The 26,897-nt window shown below is 37.5% G+C and overlaps 1 protein-coding gene and 1 pseudogene across 4 annotated transcripts in view; both read left to right on the top strand.

The window, feature by feature from the left end:
* The first annotated feature begins 4,554 nt into the window (after positions 1 to 4,554).
* Positions 4,555 to 26,897, top strand: part of CLTC (clathrin heavy chain) — a 65,874-nt gene continuing 43,531 nt past the window's right edge. For 3 of the 4 annotated variants that reach the window (XM_019636716.1, XM_019636714.1, XM_019636717.1), the window contains exons 1-2: positions 4,556 to 4,855; positions 26,350 to 26,557. In XM_019636716.1, coding sequence (XP_019492261.1) covers positions 4,814 to 4,855; positions 26,350 to 26,557 — 250 coding nt within the window. In that variant the 5' untranslated portion in view covers positions 4,556 to 4,813. Of the gene's footprint in view, positions 4,856 to 26,349; positions 26,558 to 26,897 lie in introns of all 4 variants that reach the window. The other variant, XM_019636713.1, reaches the window with a different exon arrangement.
* LOC109379793 (ran-specific GTPase-activating protein pseudogene) lies at positions 12,206 to 13,161 on the top strand (annotated as a pseudogene).

Raw genomic sequence — 26,897 nt, forward strand, 5'->3', positions numbered from 1 at the left:
ACTGATCTAATGGTTAGCTATATAATCCTGAAAATATAGAGATGATAAAGGGCTGTCTTTATCAGATTTTTGTTTTTACCCTGTGGAAAGTTTTATATTGGTATATCTAACCTGAAGAGACCTTTTCACTTTTTATGCCTTTTCGTGCTAACAGGGTTGGTTCAGAAAAGAAAAATAAAATAAAATTTAAATCAATAACTGTGAGGTAGGTTCATATGAATGCTACATATTTTTCATTACTGGAGTGTTATGAATAGTAGTTGTATGGTTGTATTCATACACTGTACAACATTAAACTCAGTTATTTGGAATATGAGCTACCAGGAAAAGAAGATAACCAGCTTTTTGGTTCATTTTACATAATCCACTTTTATCAGTCATGACACGTTGAGGTAAGGCAATTTTTAAAAAGTCATTTCTAATATGTCCTAAATTTGGTACATACTCGGACCACGCTACGGTTGCAGGAGTACTATACAAAAACTTCACAGTGATGAACCTGAGGCCTTTTTAAGATTTATAGTTGCCTTCCCCATATGAAACATTTTTTTAAAAGCCTTTTCAAAAGATTTTAATATTGAGTATTTAATTTTTCATTTTATGTACTGAAAAGTGGTTGTTGACCAAGTAAATTAAATTTTAAACTCCCTTGAAACTTTGCTATTCAGTTAACCAAAACTTTGTTTACCGAATCTCCATAAACATTCTGTTCTGAAGTTGAGTTTACTACCATAACAAGGCTGCATCTGTACATTGCTACTGGTGGGACTACCTACCCCTGGAGTGGGACAGAATTTTAAGATTACTGAGAGAACACGTTTGTGGGTCATGCCTTGTTTTAGAGACAGTAATAACTCTAGAAAGTGAAAAGAGACAGTTCTACATATTTAGAAAGGAAGGAAAATATTAGCCCTTAACAATCGTTCCCACACCTTGAGCCTCATTGCCCCTTCATTCTGTAGATCCTCCCAAGCTTCTTGTGACTTGTTTTTGGTTGTGAAAGGGATGTTGTGACGTGGCATCTGACCCCCTATTGATCAACAGGGTTATAACTTATGGGTTTTCTGTGCAAAATGCTCCGTATCACTATATCTGAACCATCTTTCCTGAGATGACTTTTTAAGGTAATACTATTATGAGCCACTTCATTCCTCTGCTGGGATCTGATTTAACTTTTAGAATACATGTGAGGGTCCTGTATAATATGACTAGATTCCAGACTGTATTCCCACAGGGCTAGTCTTGGCTATCCTGACACAGAATAGTCACTATAGAGCTCATTGCCATCTTTGATACATTATAAAACTTGTCTATATAAATTAAGTTTAGGGCAAGCCTGAGTGAATGATATTGAGTATACCAGTTATGTTCGAGTCCATTTCATTCAAAAAAAGGCCACAAAGATTTTTTTCTTGCTTTGTGTTTCCTTTTGGGTGAGCTTTGCCTATAACCAGTGCCTTATACAGGACTAAAATAAAGCGAGCACTGTATGGTGACTGATACCTGAGCCACTTACTGTGCGTTTGATGTGCTGCCCTTGATCTAATCCTGCTGGGATTCATATCAGTGGCCCTAGGGGGCTGAGATGTTTAAAAGCTGCTCTTTAAATAGCAAAATCACTTATCTTACTTGGGTAATGCTAAAGTATACCCTGTTTGGTTACTTTAAAATCTGAATTTTAAATATTTGGTACATTGGGTTAGGCTTAACGTTCTGCTTTAAAATTAATCTCTTAATGTTTGAGAAGTGCCTTTACTTTGTGGTTTTTGCAATGCAGCTAGTTAACGCTGTTTTTAAAAGGTCAAGTTAAACAGCAGGGGCTGTAATCCAGGGACTGCTTCAAGATGAACAATACAAAGGGAACTTTTATAATGATAAATTTTTCTGAGGTGTCATTCTCATGGGAGGCAACATTATTGTTATTGGCATGAAATATAAAATAGGTTTTGAGAAATTTGGCACTCCTTAAAATAGACGAACGATGCAGTTTTTGCTAATGACGCTTGCTATGACTCAGAGCAAGGATATTCTAAAAAAAATAGCTTCAAATTGAAAGAACTTGACCATTTTTTAAACATGGCTACCTTACTAAGCTATTTTCTGAAACGAAAGGATGATGATTTTTTAAGTAACATTTATAGTAGTCTTATTAAAAGACTTTTGTCATACTTAGAGAAAATAAAAACCCCAGCATTTGTTTTCTGGTTTATTAGGCTATTTATCTTCTTCTTTAAAGATAGTACCTGAAAACAAAGCCATTCATTTACTGCTCAGGTAACTGTTACTAGTGACTCTGCCCTTTGGGGCTTCAAAACCAAGGATTGACAATCCTTTTTTTCCCGCTTCAGCACCTTGGGCAAGAACAGCATACTACCATACAAAGCTCTCTTATTACCTCAGCCAAAATTACTGATCTTTAAAACGCAGTTTTGGTTTTTTAACTTTTACCATCTGGACCACTGTTTTCTCTTGAAAAAATGTTGGATTTATGGATTTGAAGGCTACAGTGTTCAAAATGAGCTGGTATATTGTAATCTATTTTTATTCTCCCTAAATGATTTGCGAGAAATATGCATTCGTTAGATTTCTGTGTGTGATGACACAGCAGTCACTTTAACACAACCTCAGTGCACTTTTGGTTAGATATTCCACACCAAATATGCAAGCTAAAATCAAGTCGTTTGGGGGATTCTACAATAAATGTAGTTAAAATTACACAGGTCTGTATGAAAACAGAAGTTATTAATAAATTTTAGTGGCTTGTTCATGATATAACTTGTATCCCAATTTCTAATTTGAAATGTCACTTGATTAAGCTCTAGCTCTTACTGTAATGAAACAATAATTCCTTTAGATTTTTAATTTAGAATTTGTCTACTTCCAGAAAGGATTGACAGCAGCTACTATTAAACTGGTATTAGGAAGGTCATTTCAAATGTTGCATAATAAAGAACATCTTCAAGTATTTGGTTTAACAAAATGAAATTTTACCAAGCATAAATATTCACTCTTATGACATGGTGGCAAGGCATTTTTTTTTGCAGAACATTCTCTGCTGTTTCTTTCCTGCCAAAGATTCTTCCCTCATTCTCAGTATGTGACATATATTTTGGGAAAAACAAAGCAATTTAAATGATGAAGCAAACTTCTCTAGGCAAAACTGCTTAACACACAAAGTCATTGTATACCTAATAAGTGTTTTATGTTTAACTGGAAAGGGCACGAAAAATCACTGTATACTTGAGTTTTTGCTCAAGATCTTTCTGGAAAAATAATCACATCTCTTACCAAGATGAAAGGCACAGAACTAAATTCTTTTGTCCTTTATTGTATTTGTGCTATTATGAAATATTTCACCTTGTAATTTAGCAATAAAGTACTGGGTAGTTTATTAATCGACAATGAATACCATAGATACATTAATGCTGTTAAAAAAGACATGATACTCTAGCTTTGAAGCGCTTACATTTCCAAACACTGGTAATTTAAAAGCAATGTTGAGGTGGTCCCGCCAATAGTTAATCCCTTTCTCCAAGATTGTTCCATTAGTCATACCGACGAAGAGCCTTAAGGTTTTACAAACCACCCTTAACCTAATTATCTAAATCTTTGAGTCTCATTATTTGATGTGGCCAAAAAATCCCTGCTACTATTTTGTTCCAGTTCTTCCGCGTATTTGATACTCAAACACCAGACAAATTTATTACTAAGCAAGACCGATATGCATGTCCGCCAAAATGTCCGCAGAAACGTTAAGAGCTATCACAAGGCTAGCTTGAGATACCTCAGAAATGGCCTTCACTGTCCTTTGAACCAATTTTTTAAGTAACATCCGAAGAGACGGCTAGCTCTAGTTAGAATCCAAGCGTAAGCTTCTCCAACCCTCAGAAGGGCGTGCATAGGGCAGGGAGGATTTTAAACCCCATTGCACTCCCCCGTCCCTGGGATGTAAGAAAACACCCACTATATGAAACTAGGCGGGGGAGGGCTGCAGCCAGCTGCCAAAAAAGCGCTCTGAAGGGAGACCGTTTCCCTGAGTCACGGAGAGGGCGGGAGGCTGGGCCCACCTGCCCACGCCACGTTCTCTTCGTAAGAGATTCAGTTTAAATAGGACCCACAGGGGAAGAGAACAGCACCACCATTCCTCAAGGCGGCCCAACAGCCACCGCATTCCCAGGAGACTCCACATTTCTTTAGCACTCCTTCTGCATTCTGGCAGCAATCAGCCAACCCACCCGATCAGCATCACGTGCACCCGGAAGTACGTGGGTGGGACCTAAGGCGCCCACGGAAATGACGTCGGTCGCCCCTAGTCGCATGATGTGGCAAAATGCAAAAAAAAAAAAAAAAGGAGGGAGGGAAAAGCAGGAGGCTGGGGAAAGTGATGAGTCCAAAAAAGTAGTCCCTTCGCCGCTTCTAGTTACCCTCGTGTCTTAGCAGTAAGCGAGTCCCTCAGCGCATTGCGTCCCGAATCCCTGCGCCCGCGGCACCGCGGCGCTCCGTGGAGGGGTACATAGACGGAGGGGGTGAGGTGACTTGGGCGGAGTTCTATCGCCCGGATCCCTCCGCAGGGCTCAGCCGTTTCCGGAGTCTGCGCTGCGCCCGGTTCCGCCATTGCGGCTCTCCCGGACCCTGGAGCCTCCGCCCCCGACCCGAGCTCTTTCGTCTGCCTGCCAGTTTCCTGCGTCCCCGGAGAGTATCCTGCTGAGCCCAGCCTCCCCCCTCCCCTTTCTCCTCCTCTCCCTTGGAGAGCCCGGGCAGCCACTGCCCCGCAGCCCCAGTGACAGGAGGAGACCATACCCCCGACAGCGCCATGGCCCAGATTCTGCCAATTCGTTTTCAGGAGCATCTTCAGGTGCGGCTGGGCCCTGGCTGGTCAGGGTTGTGGAGAGGGTGGTAAGAAGGAAAAAGCTGGAGTCTAGGCCCAAGCAAAAGGCAGGATCGGAGGTCGGGGGGGGTGTCGGTGTCTGGGGCAGATGGAGGAGGGGGGCGCTATTGTGGAAAGCTTAAAGGGCTAAATGATGTGGGGTTTGGATGGAAAGGACGAGAGTCGGGGTGCAAAGTGCCGCAAGGCCTGTCGTGGGTTCGAGGGCCTCTGTATCTTCGCTTCCTGGATGGCAAGAACTGCGCATACTAACTCCACCTCTCTCCCCGTTTTATTCAGTTCATTCATTTGGGTAGGTTGGAGCGGGGAGATGCTCCGCGTTTCTTCCGGAGCAAGGGTCTCATCGCCTAGGTCAGTGCAGGCCTGTCACTTCCCATTGCTCTTCCCTTTCCCCCAACGTGTCTGCACCCAGGAGTTGTAGGGCGGGTAGGTGGGGAGGAGCAATCTTTTTTCTTCCTCCCTTTTGCGGCTCTCAACTGAGAAAGGCTCATTCCCCTGGGGGTGGAGGCGGGGGGGGGGGGGACGGCGGTGGCTTGCCTCTTGCCATCCCCGAGGCAGTATGAACAGAAGGTCACTGAAGGAATTGGAGGATAGAATGGAGGAACGTATTTCTCAGGGCGGTATCAACCTGAGAGCGTGGGGTCAAGGTCCCTAAGGCAACTCGCCTTTTTTCCCTTTCTTGATTCTCCGAGGGTGGTGTGGCCCTTAATCCACTCTTTGGATCTAGAAAGTAGGAAGAGTTATTGAGAGGTTATCTTGGGGTCTGCTGGAATCTAGCAGGTAGTTGTGGGCGTGAGTACCTCCCTCAGGATTGCGTGGAATCAAACAGCCCTGGGGATAGAGAACACCTGCTCTGAGATATGCAAGGTTATTTGGCCTGTAATTGGCTTCCTTTTAGTAGATTCTAGAATTCTTCCCCATGGTGCATTATTCTGTAGACAACATACTGCCTTCTCTGGCAACATGCCCATGGAGGGCCCAGGCAGGTGATCCTGGGAATGTTTGACTGAATTAAGCCTTTTCTGAGCTGATTTCCCTGGTTCACCAATTCTGGTTTCACTTTGGCTGAAATAATCTATTCATATTAATGTGCTTTCTTCCTAAATACCCCTTAAAGGGCCTCCCTCAGCTCAATCTTCTGAAGGGCTAATTTCATAATGATAAATGATAACTGTGGTTTGACATGACACTAATATTAGTGACCTAATGGCTATCGGACACTTTACCACTGAAGACTAATTTTATTTACTTTTTCCCATTGGTATAGCATGCATTAAAGATTCTTGTTAATAAAAAGGTTTAATATCTAGGCTATCAGTAACATAATTTCATATTTCTTTACAGGTATTATCACCTTTGCTTGCATCAGCAAGAAATTCTTTTCCTTTTAAGTCTTTGAAATGTAATGAATAATCTTTACTCAGAAAATGAGTTAAGTAATGCCCTTCAGTCATCTGTGGTTTTCAGATAACTTATCTGAAGTAATGTAACACTATTTTACAAAAGGTTAAAAAAATGTTAAGTGACCTAATGCACACAGAAAAGTTATTGTTTATGGTCAATCTAAGTTTTAATTGCTCCGGTTACTTCTCTTAAAGTGGGGTGTAAATGAATGTTGAGGTTTAGGAAAATAATGTTCTTGGGTGTAGGGGAAAACACAGGCTCCTCACAAGTGCATCTGATGTATAATCTTTCTGCAGACAGATGTTTGTAAAATCATACACAAGATGTAAAATCATGCAGTTGCTGTTTACAGGCCACTAGTAAATCTTCTTAACCTATTGATGGTTTGAGCAATAGCTTGTCATTTTTATTAAAGGGGAAACAAGAATTGTTAAATAACCCCCAAGATTGGAATCCAACCTTGTTACTAATTGAAGACAAATTTAATATGGGTCTGATATCTAAGGGATTCAAAATTTCTGCAAATACTTGAGTGAAGCCATTTCCTTCTCAAATAATTTGAAGATTTAAGCACAAAACAGCTTTGTAAATATACTTGAATAATTTAGCTATCCCTTTTGTGGAGTAATATGCCATGCCTAAACTTAAGCTTGCTACTGTGACTTTATACTCCAACTGATAATGATTAGTTGCGCTGAGATCCCCAATCACCAACCTCTTCCAGGATAACATACTCCTCCTGACTTCTCGTTTTTTATCCCTTCCCTTTTTAAGAATTATTTTAATTGGCATTTTAGATCTTTGACCCCTGAGTCCCTGCCAGTTTGCTAAGTAGCAGAAAACTTCCTGAAACACTTAGGATAAAAGTTGGGAACAAGAATTAAGGAACTTTAGTATAGAGTTAGCTTGTGAAAGCTTCGAAAGGTAGACTATAAATGAATTTATTTTTATACTGTGTAACTACTTTGGCCAACTGAAGGGTCTATTATCAAGGCTTGAAATTGCAGCAAATGAATATTAATATTTTAAGTTATAAAGGATTTTTTTTCTCTTTTAGGATGTTTAGGCCAATAGCAGTCAACAGATGAGTGCCTGCTTGAGCAAGACATTGCTAGAGTTGCAGACGCTAAAAAAAAAACAACACAAAATCCTAGGCTACATACAAAATGTTGCCTGCAATCCTCAATTTTTGGTGCATTAAGTATCTTTATGCCAGTGGACACATTACACTGTTTACCAGGTTTCTTGGGTCTGCAATTAAAAATCTCTTCTCTGTTTTTTTCCCTTTGATCCATAAACGCAGGCATGGAATATGTTGTGAGTTGAATGGTAGGAATTCTTGCTATAGTGGTTTTGGTTTGCATAGAGACAGCAAAGCTAAGTATTGCTGGGATATGGCTTATGCGTAACTGTACTGCCTGGAAGAGGCATACTGCCTAGAATTATACTGCATTTTCCTCTGGGAATAACTTCCAAGTTTAAGATGTATCGTGTTTTTCAGAATTTTTCTAATGATCAATTTACTTGGCCTAAAGAGAGATGGCTAATTCTATGCTTTCACTCTCTAGGAAATAATTTAAGACATGGAACTCTGTGTGTGTGTGTGTGTGTGTGTGTGTGTGTGTGTGTAGAACCTTAATCATTTTCATTTTTAGTGTGCAGTGAAGTAGATGATTTCACAAACCTTAACCTATGATATTTGAATTATATTTTACAAGATGTTTTTTCTAGCATTGTTACTGGTGTGGTTTTTGCTTTGAGTTCTGTCCAATAGAACTTTCCATCATAATGAAAATGTGTATTAGCTACATAGGGATATTGAGCACTTGAAATGTGGTTAGTGTGACTGAGGAACTAAGTTTTTACTTTTATTTATTTTTAATAATTCAAATGTAAATAGCCACAATGACTATTACATTGGACTATGCAATTATAGGCCACACTGATATGCTTTGTGAGAGTGAAGATTAAGCTGACCACCCATATTTATTTGTTTAGGACATTTTGTTAGCTAAAATTAAAGCATTCATTATTTAAAAGTGTTAGTTGAATGCTGTCTCTTGGAGAAGTAGTGATGATGAACAATGATTAGTGAATGGAGGGAGCAGCAAGCAGACTTCTTGTGAGAGCCTGTTATAGCTTGTGACTGTGACTGGGTGCTTTCAGGTCTTTACTTAATCCCCAGCATTCTTCTCAAATTCTAGAAAGTGAGACCCAAAGTAGTGCCCAAGGGAACACAGTGTCAGAATGGGATTTGAACCTAGGTCTTCGGACACAAAATATTTCAAAGAAAGAATGATTCCTGAAGAGAAGTTATACAGTGTCCTAGTGTGCTTATTTTTTGTTGTTGGACTTTGCTCCAAGAAGTGAGTTCTCTGCTGGTTTAAAATGTGATTAATGATGAGGTATAGTAGACGTATTAGGGCTTGGGGGTAGTCGAGATCATTGCTGTCCAATAGGAAAATAATAAGAGCCACATACATAATTTTACGTTTTCCAGTGGTTATTTGAAAAGTAAAAAACAGGTGAAATTAATTTTAGTATGTTTATAAAACTCAGTACACTGAAAATGTTACAATTTCAACATGTAATCAGTATAAAATTTTCAAAGGTGTTTTTTTGGGTACTGAATTTTCAAAATCTGATGTATATTTTCCATTTAGAGCTCATCTCAATTCAGACCCTATTTTCATTGGAAATATTTGATCTGTATTTAGCTTTCATAAACTTTACTGTTGGAAAAGCAGATTTGCATACCTACGTTATTCCAAACATACTTAAGTTTTCCATTATTAATCAATTATCAGTAACTTTAATTTAAATTTTAAAATGCATTCAGTCACAGTAAGCACATTTTAGGTGCACAGTAGCATATGTGGCTTATGAAATGTGGCTAAAGTATTGGAGAACACTGGGTAAGACTTAATCTTTTTTTTTTTTCTCTGTAAAATAGGTAGATGTACTGCCTCACAAAGTTATCATGTGTGTGAAAATATTTGGGATAGCACTCTCAGAGCGTGGTTAGCTATATAATTTTTGTCAAGTACATTTTATGCAGGTATCTCTGAACCAGTGATGCAACATTTTATTTGCAGACCTGCTTTTTATCGTTCATAAATATTTGGTACCCACCTAAGATTTGATACTTGCCACATATCAGCAACTGTATTGGATGAGGGACAAAGGGCTGAACAAGACTGATTGCAGCTTGCATTCATGTTTGCATTGATTAGTTGACAAAGACTGTCCCCACATAATTGCAACCATGGATGTCATTGAATGTTTGATATTGTGTAGAATTTAAGACAAATGGCAGTAGGATACAAAATTGATCCTGCTATGAAACTGCCCAAAAGAAAGAATTTTTAAAATCTTTTATTATATCCCATGAGCACACATTGTGTTCCATTGGTACATTTTTTAAATTAGTGTTCCTTAGATATATTTGAGAGACCAAAACATATCTGAGAAAATACCCATGTGGAATGCCAGTCAGGCCTTTGTTCATGTTGTTGTGTACTTTTATGTCCTTCTATAAGATGGTAGTGTTGAATGAAGTAAATGTTCTCAGATGGGAAATGAGTTCATTGCTAATAGATGTTTTAATCCATATATTAGAATCAGGCTCTAGTTCATTTATCTCTAATTCGTTTACATACATGCCATGCCAAAGCTACTTCATAAAATCAATTTGTAAACCATAGCAAAGTTTACAGCTCTAGGTGTCTCTTTTCTCCCCTCTTGGCCAAGTGCCTGTGACTAATGCTCTTAAAGCAATGGCAGGAGGCTTGGGTCTGAATGTATTATGCAAAATCCATCTGTCAGACTTGGATTTTGTGTCTCTTTTGTGTTAATGAAAGACATAATTTAAGGTATTTTGCCCTAGTGTAGAGGGAATAACTATCCATCACATCTTAATAGCTCTGAACTACAAGATCAAAATAAATTGACCATTATAGCTTTTTGAGTGTCTACTTTGTGCCAAAACTATGCTAAATATTTTGTTTGTAATTTCATTTAATTAACAAGATAATGCCTTCAGGTAGGTGGGGTTAGATTTATTTTGCAGGTAGGGAAACTGAAGTTCATAGCAGTTAACTTGTAGAGTCACACAGCTTGTGAGTGGGTGGTCACTTTAATATTTGTTCTTTCAGTGTGGCACATTGCCTCATTAGGTGAATGATCTGTATTATTTGAGCTACAAAATACACCACAGTTTGTATCTATGGATCTATGCTGTGGTGTTCTTTGATGTACACATTCTACTAGTAGTTTGTCGTTAGGTCAGTAGTTTTTATAGTATGAGAAAAATAGGGGCCAGTGAACCAACATTTGATTTTCTATGCCTTAAATGGTTAGTTAGATGATGTTTTTAAAGGCTTTATCCAAGTTCCTAATAGAAAATTGAGCAGAATGATTGGGACCGGGTTAACTTGTAACTAGGAATATCAATCTATATCCCTTTCATAAGGCTGAACTTCTTAAACTTCTCTATAGACTTTTCCTTAATGACTGGAGAATGAATGTGTTCCAGTCTGAAGCCACTTGTGAAAGTAGGAAACTTCTGCTTTCTATTTTACTAAATTTTTCATTCTTTTGTATTTATACTAATGTAAAACTTGAGGAGAACTCAAGGAAGACAGTTGTGCTTGGGGAGGGAGAGGAGGAAAGTGGGAGTAGAATATGCTTGCTCAGTTTGAATAGCATAACTAGAGGAGAAAATGATTACAAACTCGGAGGGCTGTGCTTTGGAGGCAGAACTTCCAGTAATATTAGTACTTCCTGTTCTGAATCATTGGATGAAAAAGGACTTTTCTTTAAATTCTGAAGTAAAGCAGATTTTAAAGCTTATTTCTGAAAGAATAGGAAATGAGTCCATTAAAATAATTTCATCACATTAAAACATTAAATTCTATAGTGTGCTATTGTGGAAAATGCCTCAGATATTTAATCCAAACTGTCTTTTTAGTTTTTTTCAACTTCCTTATTAAATTAAAGTAATACTTTCTAGCAATTGTAAAGTTAGACTATAGTATATGTGTTTGTATTTGTCATACGATTTGTAGCCCATGCAGACACTCAAATATTAGTTCTTAGCCGATATGCTGTAGGGGAGTCTCTCTTTATTCAGTAGAGTTGAACATATACTGGGGGTGCCAAAAAAATGTATGCAAGTGGACATTTTGGTCAACGTTGCTCAAGCAGTAGTTCGCCCTAATCAGAAGCGTCTGGACGCTGATGGTAACCACTTTGAGCACCTCTTGTAACTGCAGAGGTTAAATGTGACTTGTATTCGTCTTTTGTTATAGGTATATGAGTATACCGAGTATTACAATTTTAGTAGTTTTTTCCTTTCTTAAAAATGTGTATACATTTTGGCACCCTCTGTATATGCCATGCTAAGGAAAAAGCTAACATCTACCCAGTTATTGAAGGCAAGATCTTGGCGTTACACCAGACTCTTCCTTCCTCATTTTCTACATCTAGTCCATTTCTGGAGTAAGGAAGGGAAGAGCTCTCATAGAGGTACACACTGGGGGTTCTCAGCGTTGCAGTTTTTGATGACCCCCATCTATTGAAACTGTTGGAATCTTAGTAGATGAAAAATGGGAATTGAGTTGAGAGTTGCTTTCATCTATTTTTGACCAGCTGCTCATCTAAGAAAGAGGGCTTAAAAACCACCACAGCGGACAGAGGAAAGCCAAAGACTATCCATGTAGTACACTCACCTTGGCAAAGAGCTGACTTTGGATAGATCTCATTTGAAATCATCTGGGTTGGTAAGAGGTACATTTAACCTATCTAATAATTATTCCTCTCTGTATGGCCTCAACAATTACAACTACTGGATGGTATAAGCACACATTTCAAATATCCTTCAAAAACAATCCATTAGGGGAGGGAGCAGCGGGCAGGCACCAGGTGCCGGTGCCGTTCACAGGGGAAGGGAGCACAACCAAGCCCGCCCAGCTGCCGCCCCTCCGCCTTGATGGCCACCCAGGACTCCGCCCACGAGGACCAGGATACCTCCACCGAGCATGCACAAAAGTCTAACCACGACCCCCAGTTTGCACCTATAGTTTCTCTTATCGAGCAAGAAATTAAAACACTGGAAGATGAAGAGGAGCTTTTCAAAATGAGGTTGGAAAGCCTTCCGATTTGCTTCAGAGAACCATCTCCCAGAACGGCAGGAAGGAGGCATTGGTGACGTCAGGCTCCTGAAGCGTACGGAGAAAGGATCATCCGCCGGAGAAAGGATCATCCGCCGTCTCATTAGGAGGGACAAGACCCTGAAGATTAGCGCCAACCATTATATCTGCCGATGTTGGAGCTAAAGCCAAACGCGGGCAGTGACCGTGCCAGGGGCGCGAACACCCATGCCGACCTGGCTGGCCGACGAGCGACCTAAGCTGGAGCTGCTGGCCATCTGCTTCCTCAATGCTGAAAATGCACAGAAATTCAAGACAAAGTTTGAAGAGTGCAGAAAAGAGATGGAACAGAGAGAAGAGAATCAAAAATGATAATGCAAGAAAATGGCTGAAAAGCTAGAAGCTCTTTGGGTGAAGGAGGAGATCAAGGATTCGGAAGATGAGACCAAGGAGAAAGCTGAGGAGAAGCAATAAGTCCTCTGCCCTTGTTTTCTTTTCCTTAAAAAAAAAAAAAAAAATTGCCCTGCCTCTTCTGTTTGGTTTGTTTTTATTCTATTTTGTTTTTACAAGAGACTTTATATAAAGAGCTTAATTACAATAACAAGAAGCAGTCCATTAGGGATATGTTCCTGGAGATCATAATCCAAAAGCAAGTGAAAAGACAACTCATAATATGCAAATAGAATTTGAAGCATGTTATAAAATTACCATGATTGCACTATAATGATTTTTAAAAAGCTTTGGATTGGAGATGACTTTGTACTGCTAATGAAGACACTGATGTAAAAAATGCATATGAAGAGTTTAAATAAAATGGTTTTTGAAATGTGAAAAGTCTTGAAAAACATTTGTGAGTTAATTATAATTTTCAGTGTCTATATAAATTAAGTCAAATATCTACTTGAATTATATATTAAGCATATATATGTATACACACACATATTGGGTTGTTGAGAAAGTCATGACATATTTTGTCTTATGTTTTTCAAAGGTCATTTATTTATATAAAGAATAAAGATCAATCAGTGATACATTGCCTGTTTTGTTCGATAACCTTTTGCCATCTTTTATGAGCTTCATAATTCCTGGTTCATGGAAGGACCTGACCTGTCTTTATATGTGAAAAACTGAACAAGGTGCTAATTTACAGCCTCATCTGAATTGAACGTTATACCACGAAAGGAGCTTTGCAGAGAGCGAAACAAGTAGAAGTCTGACGGCGCAAGGTCAGGCGAGTATGGTGGGTGTGGCAACACATCCCATCCATGCTCCAACAATTTTTGACAGGGGATCAGATTTGTGTGTGGTCTCGGTTGTCGTGATGGAACACAACTCCTTTACAATTAACCAACTGTGGGTGTTTCTGGATGATGGATTTGTTCAAACTGTCCAATTGCTGACAGTACACATTCAAATTGATTGTTTGGTTCCTTGGTAGGAGCTCAAAAAATGCACCTTTAAAAACCCACCACACTGAGAGCATAACCTTCCTCTGATGAATGTCTGTTTTTGATGTCGTTTGAGGCGAATCATCACATCAGGACCAAGACATCTGCGCACCACATTGTTATAAACAATCCACTTCTCATCACCAGTTATTAGTCGCTTCAAAAAAGCATCGTTTTCCTCACATTTAATGAGCATTTTGCAGATGTTTATACACGCTGTCAAATGAACTTCTTTGAGTTCATGCGGAACCCAAATATCGAGCTTGCTTACATATCCCAGCTTCTTCAGGTGGTCGTGAATGCTTGAATGATGGATGTTCAATGTTTCTGCAATTTCTCGTGTCGTGTAACATGGGTTTAACTCGATCATCACCTTTATTTTATCGTCATCAACCTCGGTAGGCCTCCCTGACTGAGGAGCGTCGTTGAGATCAAAATCACCAGCATGGAATTTCATGAACCATTGTTGGCACTGACTTCTTGTAGAGCATTGTCACTGTAAACCTTATGCAACTTTTCACAAGCTTGACGCACATTCTTCCCTTTATGGAAGTAAAACAGTAAAATATGGCAAAAATGCACAGTTTGGTCTTCTACCTTCAACTTGTAAAATCTCCAAAACTCAACCAAATCGCTCAATTTTTTTTTAGAATGAAGCTAGAACTGTCAGTTGTCAAATGACATAGCAATAACATAGATGGGAATGACTCTAGTACAGCGCTTCTCAACCTTCCTAATGTTGTGACCCCTTAATACAGTTCCTCAGGTTGTGGTGACCCCCAACCATAAAATGATTTTCGTTGCTACTCTATAACTGTAATTTTGCTACTGTTATGAATCGTAATGGAAATATCTTTTTTTCCGATGGTCTTAGGCGACCCCTGTGAAAGGGTCGTTCGACCCCCAAAGGGGTCACGACCCACAGGTTGAGAACTGCTGCTCTAGTACTTCCAAAAATGAACTAATGCCATCTGTTGCAAACATGCGTCATGACTTTTTCAACAACCTAATATATACCATATCTAATCCCTAGGAGTTTGTAGTTTAATGGGACCAAAAGCCTTTTTAAATTAAGTAAAATTCATATAGCTTAAAATTATCTATTTTAATGTGAACAAATTTAGTGGTATTTAGTACATTCACAATGTTGTACAGTTGTCACCTGTATCTAATTCCAACCTTTTTCATCTCTCCAGAAGAAAACCGCATATCCGTTAAGCAGTCTTTCCTTCCCCACTGCTCCCTAGCAAGACTAGTGTGCTTTCTGTCTCTATGGATTTACCTGCTTCTATAAATGGCATCATACAGTATGTGTCTAACTTCCTTTATGAAGCATAATGTTTGAGGTTGAGCCATGTTGTACTATGTATCAATACTTCATTCCTTTATGGCTAAATAATGCTCCATTGAATGGACATACCACATTTTATTCATCAGTTGTTATTTGGGTTCTTTCCACCTGTTGGGTATTGTGAATAGTGCTGCTGTGAACATTAATGTACAAGTTTTTTTTTGAATACCTGTTTTTCAGTTCTTTGGAATATGTAGCTAGCAGTGGAATTGCTGGGTCAGTTGATAAAATTATGTGTTTTAACTTTTTGAGGGACTGCCCAACTGTTTTTCACAGCAACTGCACAATTTTACATCTCTACCAGCAATGTATGAGAGTTCCAGTTGTTTTTTTTCACATTCTCTTCAACACTTGTCAGAAGGTTTGCTGGGTGTCTGGGGAATAGACTACTTGGGAAAATGAATACCCTATTTGGGCACATATGGTATTTTTAGTTCTATGCTCTCTCCCAAGCTTTGTAGCCCTGCCCTTCCTTAAATTATTTGCCCTTTAGATTCCATTTCCATTTCTTCACAGATACCACGTATATCCCCGCATATATCTGGGTTAGGCATGCATCCCTTTAACATTACAATGGCACCATTGTAATTGTTGTGTGCCTTTTACGCCATATGGCATTTACTGTAGAATTCTCTGTGTATTAGTATAGTGTCTGGCATACAATAGTGGTTCAATAATTGTTTAAATGTGTGATTGTTGGGAAAAGTACTACAGAATTAGGAAGAGACTAGAGGAAATACTTTAAAGGCTTCCACTAGAACTGGAAGAAAACTTTAGAAAACTGTTGGCATGATCTGTGGCATGCAAAAACGCTTCATACAATACAAACAGAAAGACCCGTGGAGATAAAGGGTTGTAGTAACAACATGTACCGAAACAGTTGATCCTGACGGCAGTTAGGAGCAGAATTGCCCCTGTGGAAATCTGCAATGTGAAAGATTAACTTGAACATTTATTTGGAAGATTTTTAAATTTAGAGGGAAATGACATAATTAAATACAATGGTAGGTGTGACAGTAGGTTACAAATCTAAGAATTATAGAAACCGAAATAAATGGGAGGGAAGCTCTTTTAAGATATTGGAAGAAATTTTCCTGATATGAAAGAAGCAAAATTAAAGGGTTTTGTGTTTGAGACAGGCCTGGTGAAGTTTTAGTACCATGAATTAAAAAGAAAATTTGTATGAACAAAACAAACAAACTCACAGGTAACAGAGAACAGTTTGATGGTGGCTGAAAGGGAAGGGGCTTGGGGGATTAAATACAAATTGCCAGTAATAAAAACAGTCATGGGAATGTAAAGTACAGCACAGGGAATATAGTCTGTATGAGTAATATTGTAATAACTGTGTGGTGTCAGGTGGGTACTGGACTTACCAGGGTGATCACTTTATAAGTTTTATAAATGTCTAACCACTATGCTGTACACCTGAAACTAATATAATATTGAATGTGAGCTGTAATTGGAAAAAAAAAGTCTACAAGCGTCCAGGGCGTACCCTATCCCTAACCAAAAAAATCAAAGCAGTCTTTGAATGTCACACAGTGAAACAGTATCTAGGTTGTTTGTTACCTCAGTAGTAGTTTAACACAAAGGAAACAATTTAACATAAAACTTGTACTTAAGTAACAGATTATAAAATATTGAATTGATATTAAGTTGCCACAGAATAGTTGCTCAATAGGTATTAATAGAAAATAAACCTTAGACATTTAATCGTTTTAATTCTTTGAACTTCCTGAATTTGTTAATATTAAGTGATTTTGAGATAGCTTGTAAGTCTCTGTGCTGAGTGTTATTTCATTCAATTGAACGTGACATTTTTGGCATTTAGGTTTACAAGGAAATAGTCCAGTGACTCAAATGTAAAATAAAATAGTTCTAGACTTGTAACTTTTAGCACCTGGGTGCTGATCATATTTTAAATGATTGATTGAACTAGAAAAATAAGCGACAGCATAATGTCTAATTTCCTAGGAGGTTTGTCAGTATAAGGTAGGAAAATACATGAATATGTACATCAGTAATGAGGTTGAGTTGAAACAGCTGGGCTCCCACTTAAAATATGTTTTGTGAAGTCATTGGGAAGTTGTGTCATAGAATAAAGTTTCTTTGGGACCTTTACAGTTTTAATAGTAAGGAAACTGACCACATATTTCAGTTATTCATTCCAGGAAACCAGGCCCTTTGTTTCTGCCCAGGGACATTCAGATTATCCTTTGAAGGTCTTTATGTTAAGTCCGCACTAAATATTTATTGTAATCATGAACCCTCAGAGTAAGCCTCATTTCTGGATCTTTGAAAGGAAAGTGGATAAATTGTGCCCCACCCCCACCCCCATCCCTAGTGCCTACTCCAACATACACCGATAATCACTTATAGCTTTGGTAGTGTCCAGTTGTTCTTTGCCAGCTGAAAGGCATTTATACCAGAAGGATAATGCATTACATTGGAGAGGCGTACCCATCTGTAAGACCTGGGACATAAAAACTTGTATTCCTTTGCAGCTTGGTCAGAATTGATATGTAATATTTCATCTAATTATTGGATTATTATTTTTTAAGAATGAGTCAAATTTAACATTTAAAAATTTTCTGCTCAGTAGTTGGCTACAAGTAGAAAAAATTCTCTCTGAATCTCCTGATAGTTTACCAGAGCTAAAAATCTTATAGTCTGTCTCCAACTGTGGTTCCTTTCTGAATGTATTCCTTAATAATAGGGAATGAGTGACCAGAGTCAAAAATTCTCCTAAGAGACAGTGATTGCCTCAGAGGCTAACATGAGGTGTAAACTAACCTATATATTTAAGTGCGGGTTCAGCAAAGATTAAAAGCATTTTTATTTGTTGCTTGAAATGCGTGGAGCACACAGAAAACAAAGGCTGACATCCTATTGATGGGAGAACTAAAGGAATGCTGCATTCTCAGCATTTTTCTTCATTTCCTGTGGAAGATAGCTACTTCAGTTTTTATGTGACATTCTGCTAGTTTCCTGGAAGAGCTTAATGAAATAACCGCTGTCAGCACTTTTTCCCTCTGTGATTGATATTAGTGAAGGTAGAGGATGTTTGGAAATTTTAAAGGAAATTATGCTGAGTGAAATATTTGGGATAGGAAGTTAACCAAATCTTCAGGCACTTAAAAATATCTGTATTGTGTGATATCCAAGTATCAGCAGGTCTTTCTAAAATCGTTGACTGCTTAACTCTGTAGTGGTTAACACCTATTAAGTCTTTATCAAGATACAAGATTTATTTACAGAAAGGTAACGGAAATAAGTCTATACATAGAACATTTACAAAATAGCCTCATCTGAGATACAGTAACTCATACTTCCTTTATATCCTAACTATTCGGATGAAACAAGGAGGAAGGATCTGGAAAGTGTAAAGCCAAGCACTAATTGTGAAACATGAGTTCTTAGTAATGCTGTCATAAACACAAGTTCTAATGTATTTTGATTTTCAGCTGAAACAGCTGGTGAGCTCTGATCTGAGTTTACTAGTCATTCATTAGGAGGCAAACTTCCCGGTGTGCATATAAAAATGCCAGTTTCCCATGAGTGCTCTATCTGACCAAATGTAAGAGCTGCTGGTAGGCTCAAAGTAAACCTATTACTCCTTTAATTATGTGATCTTTGTAGGAACAAACAATTGTGATTGATTGCTGAGATAGAGACTTTGTGTTAACGGAGAGGCTTGTCTTTAGCTAGTCAAAGAATTGGGAATTGAAAAATACTGTGGTTTTACTTGGGCGTGTTGTCTCATGCTAGCATTTCCTGCTCTTTTTAATAAATGTATACCATTTGGATTAAATATATTCATTGTTCATTCGGTCCCTTTAATAGCATTTTCATAGTTTGATCACTAATGTATTCTAATAATGTACTGACTCACCGACGCTGGGTTTCCTGATTCCTTGATATATAAAGGTTTTTCTTCCTTTGGTAAAATGTTTTGAACAAAGCAAATTGGCCTACCCTAGGTTTCACTATGTTAGTAGCCCTACATCAGAGCCAGTCTGTTTTACAGTAGTATGTCATGATACCGTAACCCCAGAGCTAGTATCTGTAAAAGGACAGAAATCCTTAAACTAGAGAGTGCTTATGTGCCCCCATACTGTTCTAAGTGTGTGGCGTGTGTGAAATCACTTTCATGCAGCACCTAGGCATGCTTTGCTCCCCCTAAAGCAAGAATGGACACTTTGCCCCGCTTGCTACGTTGACAATCAAGTATAGTTTCAAAAGCAAGACAGAAAACAAAGCTTTAAAGCATTAAAATTGATAAGCATTTAGCTTAGATTTCTGACTCTAATATTGCTAAAGCTAAAATCTTTTTACCAAATTTCTTTGATCTTACTACAATCTCTTTCGTACTAACCATTTTGACTCTGGGGATTCATCTTACAGTTGTGTACTCTTTCCCCAAAAGCTTTATGATATTGATGAACATCTTAGAAGTTGCGACAGTGGTAGTTTACCAAGCAGAGATGGGCCTCTCTTTTTCTGCTGTTCTCTGAAGAAATTGCATCTTACTACATCTGACATTGTCAGTCTTTCTCAGTCCTTTATAACCCTGGGCCTCTGGTGTTTGAATGTTTTGTGATTTCTTGAAGGGGAAAGAGGTGCCTGTAACTGAGGAGTTTCTCCTTGGACACTCACTTCTGCTAGCATTGAACTTTGCAGATTTCCCCCCTCCCCCCAAGCCTTCTGCAGATAAATGGACTCTGAAACCTGAAAGTTCTGTTTTTTTTCTGTTTCTCCTTTCTTCTGAAATCCTTGTGTAAGTTGAATGTGTCTCTATACCCCCTGTTCTTCATATTTTGCCACAGTTTAATGTTAAAGAAGTTTTCCTTTTCTCCTTGTTGGACTACCAAAAAAATCTTTTGAAAGCAGTACTCTCCAGTGGAACTGTGTGATGATGGAAATGCTCTATATTCTGTGCCTTCTGGTCACATGTGGCTGTTGAGTACTTGAAATGTGACTAGTGGGACTGAGGAACTGAATTTTAAATTTTATTTGACAAAATTAAAGAGCTGCATGTAACCCTCTGGCTACCATGTTGGACAGAGCAGCAAATCTCTCAGTTTCAATTGGGCAGGCACCCAGTATACAGTTCCTTTACTGAGTGTAAACTCTTGTGCTTGAATTATTTCACTCTTTGGTTTGATTTTCATCTTCACCTTTTGAAGTTGGTTTCTTCCTTCCTGCCCTACAGGTAAATTATTTAATAGAAACCTGATCCTTACAATTTAATCTTCAATTTCTATAAACCTATGAAGAATGGAGATTAATCTCTTTTTATAAGAAATTTATAAGCCTTCATAAGACAGGAGAGGCATATACCCAATCATCTAGATTTTTAATATTTTGCTATATTTGTGGGTTGTTTTTTTTTTACCTTAAACATTTTAAAGGAATTTGGCTCTCATGACATTTCACCTCTAAACACTCCAACACATGCATCTTTAGAAAATAAGGAAATTTTCTCATAATCTAACAATCCCTCAATATCTAAACACCAGTCCATATTCAGATTTCTCTGATTGTCCCCAAATGTTATTGGTTTGTTTAAATCAGGATCCAAGCAAAATCTATGTGTTGCTTTCAGTTATGTCTAAAGATTCTTTGAAAAAACATTATTTTATTTTACAGAGTTCCAGATTTGCAGAAAAGTTAGAAGGGTGTAAAGAATTCCCATATACACCCTTTACCCAGATTCTTAACCTTTTTTTACTACCTTTGATTTATCCTCTTTTGCCTCTCTATACGCATACTTTTTTACTAAACTGTTTGAAAGTAATTTGTAGATATGGTACCTCTTTACTACATACTATAGAGAGTATATTTACCAAGAATAACAAAATGGTCTTTATAGCCACTCTAAAATGATCAAAGTGAGGAAATTGACTTTGACAGGATACTGTTATCTAATCTCAGGCCTTATTCAGATTTCATCAATTGTCCAATAATGTTCTTTACATCAAAAGAAAATCTGGGATCATGAGTTGTCCTGTCTTTAGGTTTCTTTAATCTGGAACTCTACTGTATTTGAAGACATAGATATTTTTGAAGAGTACAGACCATTTATTTTGTGGAATGTTCTTCAGTTTAGGTTTACCTGATGTGCTGTCATGATTAGATTCAGGTTATATATTTTTGGCAGCAGTACCACAAAGGTAATGTGTTCTTTGTAGTGCATCATTTTGAGAAGCACACACTGTCAATTGGACCCACTTCTAGTGATACTAACTTTGATTACTTGGTGAAGTTTGTGTCTGACATGTTTCTTCACTACAAAACTCTCTTTCCCTTTGTAATAAGCATCTTGGGAGATACTTTGAGAATATGTTACTGCTCAAAATTTCAACCATTAATTTTAGTGTTCTTTATGATTCTTGCGTGAGACAGTTATTGTGATTGCAAAATACGTGTAGTGACTTTAAAAAAAAATTCTATCAGTCTTTCACCATTTTTAAATTAAAATTGAAAAAATTAAAAAATTTATGTTCAACTACTGTTGACATAAAATATATTACTTTCAGGTATACAACATAAATCTTTTTACCATTTTTAAGTTAGCTTTCTTTAAGGAACAGCTTATTCTTTATTATATATATATATATATATATATATATATGTACTTTTAAATTTTACTGGGATAACATTGGTTAATAAAATTATATAGGTTTCAAGTATACAATTCTGTAACACATCATCTGTATATAACGTTGTATGTTCACCATCCAAAGTCAGATCTGTCACAATATTTCTAACCCCCTTTACCTTTTCTACCTCCCCCTACCTCCCTTTCCCTCTGGGTAACCACTCTGTTGTCTGTGTCAGAGATTTTTGTTTTGTTTGTCTTGTTCTTTTGTTGATTTCAGTTTTACATCCCACATATGAGTGAGATCATATGGCTCTTAACTTTTTCCATCTGACTGACTTCATTTAGCATTATAATCTCAAGATCCATCCATGTTGTCGTAAATGGCAGTATCTTTTCATTTTATGGCTGGGTAGTATTCCACTGTGTATATGTACCACATCTTTATCCAATCATCTATCGAAGGACACTTTGGTTGTTTCCATGTCTTGGCCACTGTGAATAATACTGCAATGAACATAGGGGCACATATATCTTTATGAATAAATTTTTCAAGTTTTTTGGGTAGAAACCTAGAAGAGGGATGCTGGGTTGTATGGCAATTCTATTCTTAATTTTTTGAGGAACCTCCATACTGTTTTCCATAGTGGCTATACCAATTTACATTCCCACCAGCAGTTTGTGAGGGTTCCTTTTTCTCCACAATCTCTCCTCAACACTTGTTATTGTCTTCATGATAATGGCCATTCTAAGGTGTGAGGTGATATCTCATTGTGTTTTATATATAATATATATATATATATATATATATATATATATATATATATATATATATATATATGTTAGTGTGGACTCTTAGGTTTCATAAATCTCTTTTAATCTAGAATTGTCCTGAAAAGTAATTAATAATAATGAACATACAGTAAAAGGAATGTTGTCCTTCTGTGTAAGAAGATTCTGGACTCTAAAACATTAGTTAGGCATATTGAAGAGCATAGATGGGAGAGGTTTTCATTCTTAAAGAAAATTCTTTTACTTGAGGAGCTTCAAGTTTAGTTGGATAAATTGACCTGGAACTGTGGGCCGTGGGCAGATTGGGAAACTTTGGTTTTGGAAATACGTGGTATAGGAGAGAGAGAGAGAGAGAGAGAGTGTTTTAACCAGGTGGCTTCCATTTTACTTACTAGTTTCTTAGTCTTGAGCTCTTTAGGGTAAAGAGAACTTTTGATGATAAGGACCTTATGCCATCCGTTTGTATTAGCTTTCCGAGCTTGCTTCCTCAGCAAACGTGCTGGAGACATGTTTTCACCAAGTTTGTTAGAACTGTTCCATGATGCCCCTAAAAATAGGAATTAAAATAGAGTTACTTAGCATGAACATGTTACATGGTTCTATGTTACATGTTTTAAAGATTCTGGTGTCTTCCTAACTTTAGGTAGGCAAATTAAGGAGCAGAATTTGAAGTCTTTAAGTATAATTTCCTTTTGTCAAAAAAAAAAAAAAGGCATTCAGTATCTGAGTAAGTTAAGCACCCAGACCTTTTGTCAAAAAAAAAAAAAAAAAAAAAAGGCATTCAGTATCTGAGTAAGTTAAGCACCCAGAGGCCCCTTATCTGTTACCAGTAGTCAAAAGAAATTCACACCCAGAGTTTCAGTCAACGTCTAGGACGGCTGAATTAAGCAGATAATAAAATGAAAATACAAAAAAAGCTAACCTTGTGCTGTGTTATATGTACTAGTAGTATCTCTTGAGCCTTTACAATGTGTAAGCAGGAGGTCACATTAAATCTTCCGAACTCTGGGGTAGATTACTATCATTTCAGATGTTTCAGATGAGGAAACATACACAGAGATAACTGATTTGTCCATGATCTCCTAAGTGGCAAAATTGGGACTAAACACATACCTTTTGGCTCTTAGGAAGAATCTACAGAACCAACCAATTCTGCATGGCACTTATACTTTATAATCAAAGTTATACATTTGTACAATAGTTGTCTACTTGAATGAAGAACCTTCTGTGTTCTCTAGATTATGGGGAATCTGAAATACACTTTCTCACTAAAAACTAAGAAAATAATGTCTTTTCTCCCCAGGCATGTGAATCCAAATTAGGGTGAGGAAGGGAGGAGAGAGGAAAGGAAACATTTTATCATTTGTAACATGTAACTCCAGGGTACTCAGGAGTTTTGGGTTGTCTGATTAGCAGTAAATCTGTTACTTTTTGGAATCTAAGCTGGGCATGTGTCAAGTCCTAAAGTTTTGCCACTTGTTGACCATATGAGTTACAAATGAGTTACAAAGTTTGGGTCTTTTTTTTTTTTTTTTAAGGGAGCAGTTGATAATTTGTATGCTTTTGCTCATGTGCCATTAATAATTTTTTTAAAAAGGGAGGATAGAAATATATAGTTCCATATGCATGGGATATCTCTGAGATGGAAAAGTACCTCAAATTGCTGGGGAGTATTACCATAAACATGGAATTTGTAACTTTTTATTTGCTTTTACATATATATTTCTAGGAGCTCTATGAGCTCCTGGAATATTTTCTTCAATTACTGGAAAAGCTAACTATCGATTCAAGTTCCAAGAATCTGAAAATGGTCTACTCAGAAAAATAGATGTATACATGCCCTTGAAACTAGAATGACAACATGGTTTGTATAAGGCCTCCCTGAAGCCCATGCACAGTCCCTTTGTATGTTTTGGGGGACCATTTCTAGATTATCTTCCCCATTAGTTCTGGAACTAAAAGTCACTATAAAACTTAGAGTCAGGAAGAAATGAAAATAATTTATAAAGTTTCATTATACCCGAATTCATTATAAATTACATATCTCACAGCTTGTGTACTTGCCTTGCATGGCAGCATATACTTGAGCTTGTAAAGCTAGTTAATCTTGTACTTGATTACCATGTTTGTATTAATAGGTAGACAATTGCTTGAGTCCTTGCCCTGGTGTTCAGTGACTGAGTTAACTGTAACTATGCTTTATAACTGGTGGTACCTGCAGTCATTGATGTTTAAGAGGGAAGTGAAAGTAAAATGTAGTCTCTTAATCTTATGTTATATCTTATTCAGATCCTGGCCTGGTTATAGTTAAGCACTGTTAGCAGAAGCGCTTGACAAACGAATTTAGAGAAAATACAATTAACTTGGCTCAGCCAGTCCATAAGAGAGTAGTGACAGTGGTGGTCTCTGGAGAGGGGAATTGGATATCTGGAAGACAATGGGAGGAGGAAGACTTGATTTTTTTTTTTTCCTGTGATTTTTCATTTTTGTATTTTGTTACATGTGAATTTATTATCCAGTGGAGGAAAGAAAGAAAGAAAGAAAGAAAGAAAGAAAGAAAAAAAAAAACTAGTCTGGCCAAGGCTAATAAAGCCTTCAGGCAGCCAGTTAGTGGGACTTAATCTGTTATACCACATTTAGTCACCTAGAATATTAATGACCCACTCGGGTAGAGATCTCCTTCTAATGGGTGCCTTTTATGCTTACACACTTGACTGGTTTTCAAAGACCTACCTTCCTCGGAGCTTCTATATTTGTTTAGCCAGCTACTTGAATGTCTTCTGAGTACACAAAGCAAATCTGATTCCATTATTTTCCTTGTTGAAACCATTAAATAAGACTCCTTTGCCTAAAGAATAAATTCAGGATTCTTAGTGGGCCACATTTAGCTTATCAGTCTGGCCTTTGCTTATCTTTATAACCTTAATTCTCCACTACTTTATTACCATGTTCATAGTCTATACTCCCACTGTTATAAAAGTACTTGTAGTTTCCTTAGCAGACCATACTTTTACATCCCTGGGCCTTAGCATTTGTTTTTCCTTCCGTTGAGCGTTCTCTAGCCCACCTCCCTAGAACACATTCCCTTACCGTGGGTCGTCTTTGGCAGGGTCCCTCTTACATACCTTCGTTTTGGAGCCTTTTGTAAAAAGTATTGTAACTCGTTACTTGTCTATCTTTTGCTAGTTCAAGTTCCTTTAGTTCCTTTAGATCAAGAACCGTGTGAAATTTTAAATTTCTCTGCTTTTACACTGTGACTTAATTTTCAGATTCCTTAGTTCTGATGCATGTAAACAAGTAACTATTAAGTGTTAAAGAGGGTAGGAGAGAGCAGCTCCAATAGTTCAAAAATCTTGAACTAAGAAACACTGATGACCGCAAATCCTTTGACTCATAAAGGCTAGCTCTCAAATGTAGCGTTTCCTTTACCTTTATATCTATTTTTTTCTGCCTCTTAGTTATAACCACAAGGTTATACATCTCTAGTTATAACTACAAGGTTATAACAAACAATCGAGTGCCATATTTGTTGGAACAGCAGAAGGTCCGTTATTTGGCTATTAATTGCCACACTTGAATCCATGTAATGGAGTTTTCACTGTTGACCTGGTTAAATGAGGATTTGTAATGATGACAATACATGAATATCAAGTCTAATTCACAGTGTAACGTGGCTTATTAATGTTCTTTTGGTTTTGTTTTGTTTCCCCTTCTAGCTCCAGAACCTGGGTATAAACCCAGCAAACATTGGCTTTAGTACCCTGACTATGGAGTCAGACAAATTCATCTGCATTAGAGAGAAAGTAGGAGAGCAGGCCCAGGTGGTAATCATTGATATGAATGATCCAAGTAACCCAATTCGAAGACCAATTTCAGCAGACAGCGCCATCATGAATCCAGCCAGCAAAGTAATTGCACTGAAAGGTATAAAAGATTGTGGGGTTTTAAATTTTTTTTTCCTTAAAACTCTTCCTATGTATAGTTTATTCAAATATAGTAATTAGGGTCTGCCTCTTTTAGTATTGTGATTACATTTGGAGAAATAGATCTGCAAAATTAAAGCTATTACTGAATTTGATTTTTAACTACTTTCATGATTTTTGCTTGCATGTTTCTATAAAATGTCTTGCTTTCTACTCAGCATAGATCTGCTTGGAAAAATTTTAGGTTTTAGATGAAATGAATTTAAATGTTATACCTTCAGTGTGATAAGACTGTGCTAAAAAAAACCAACTCCATAGACAGAAGACATAAGCAATTAGTG

Source organism: Hipposideros armiger, unplaced genomic scaffold (genome assembly GCF_001890085.2).
Source record: "Hipposideros armiger isolate ML-2016 unplaced genomic scaffold, ASM189008v1 scaffold_29, whole genome shotgun sequence".
In the NCBI taxonomy this organism is placed as follows: domain Eukaryota; kingdom Metazoa; phylum Chordata; class Mammalia; order Chiroptera; family Hipposideridae; genus Hipposideros; species Hipposideros armiger.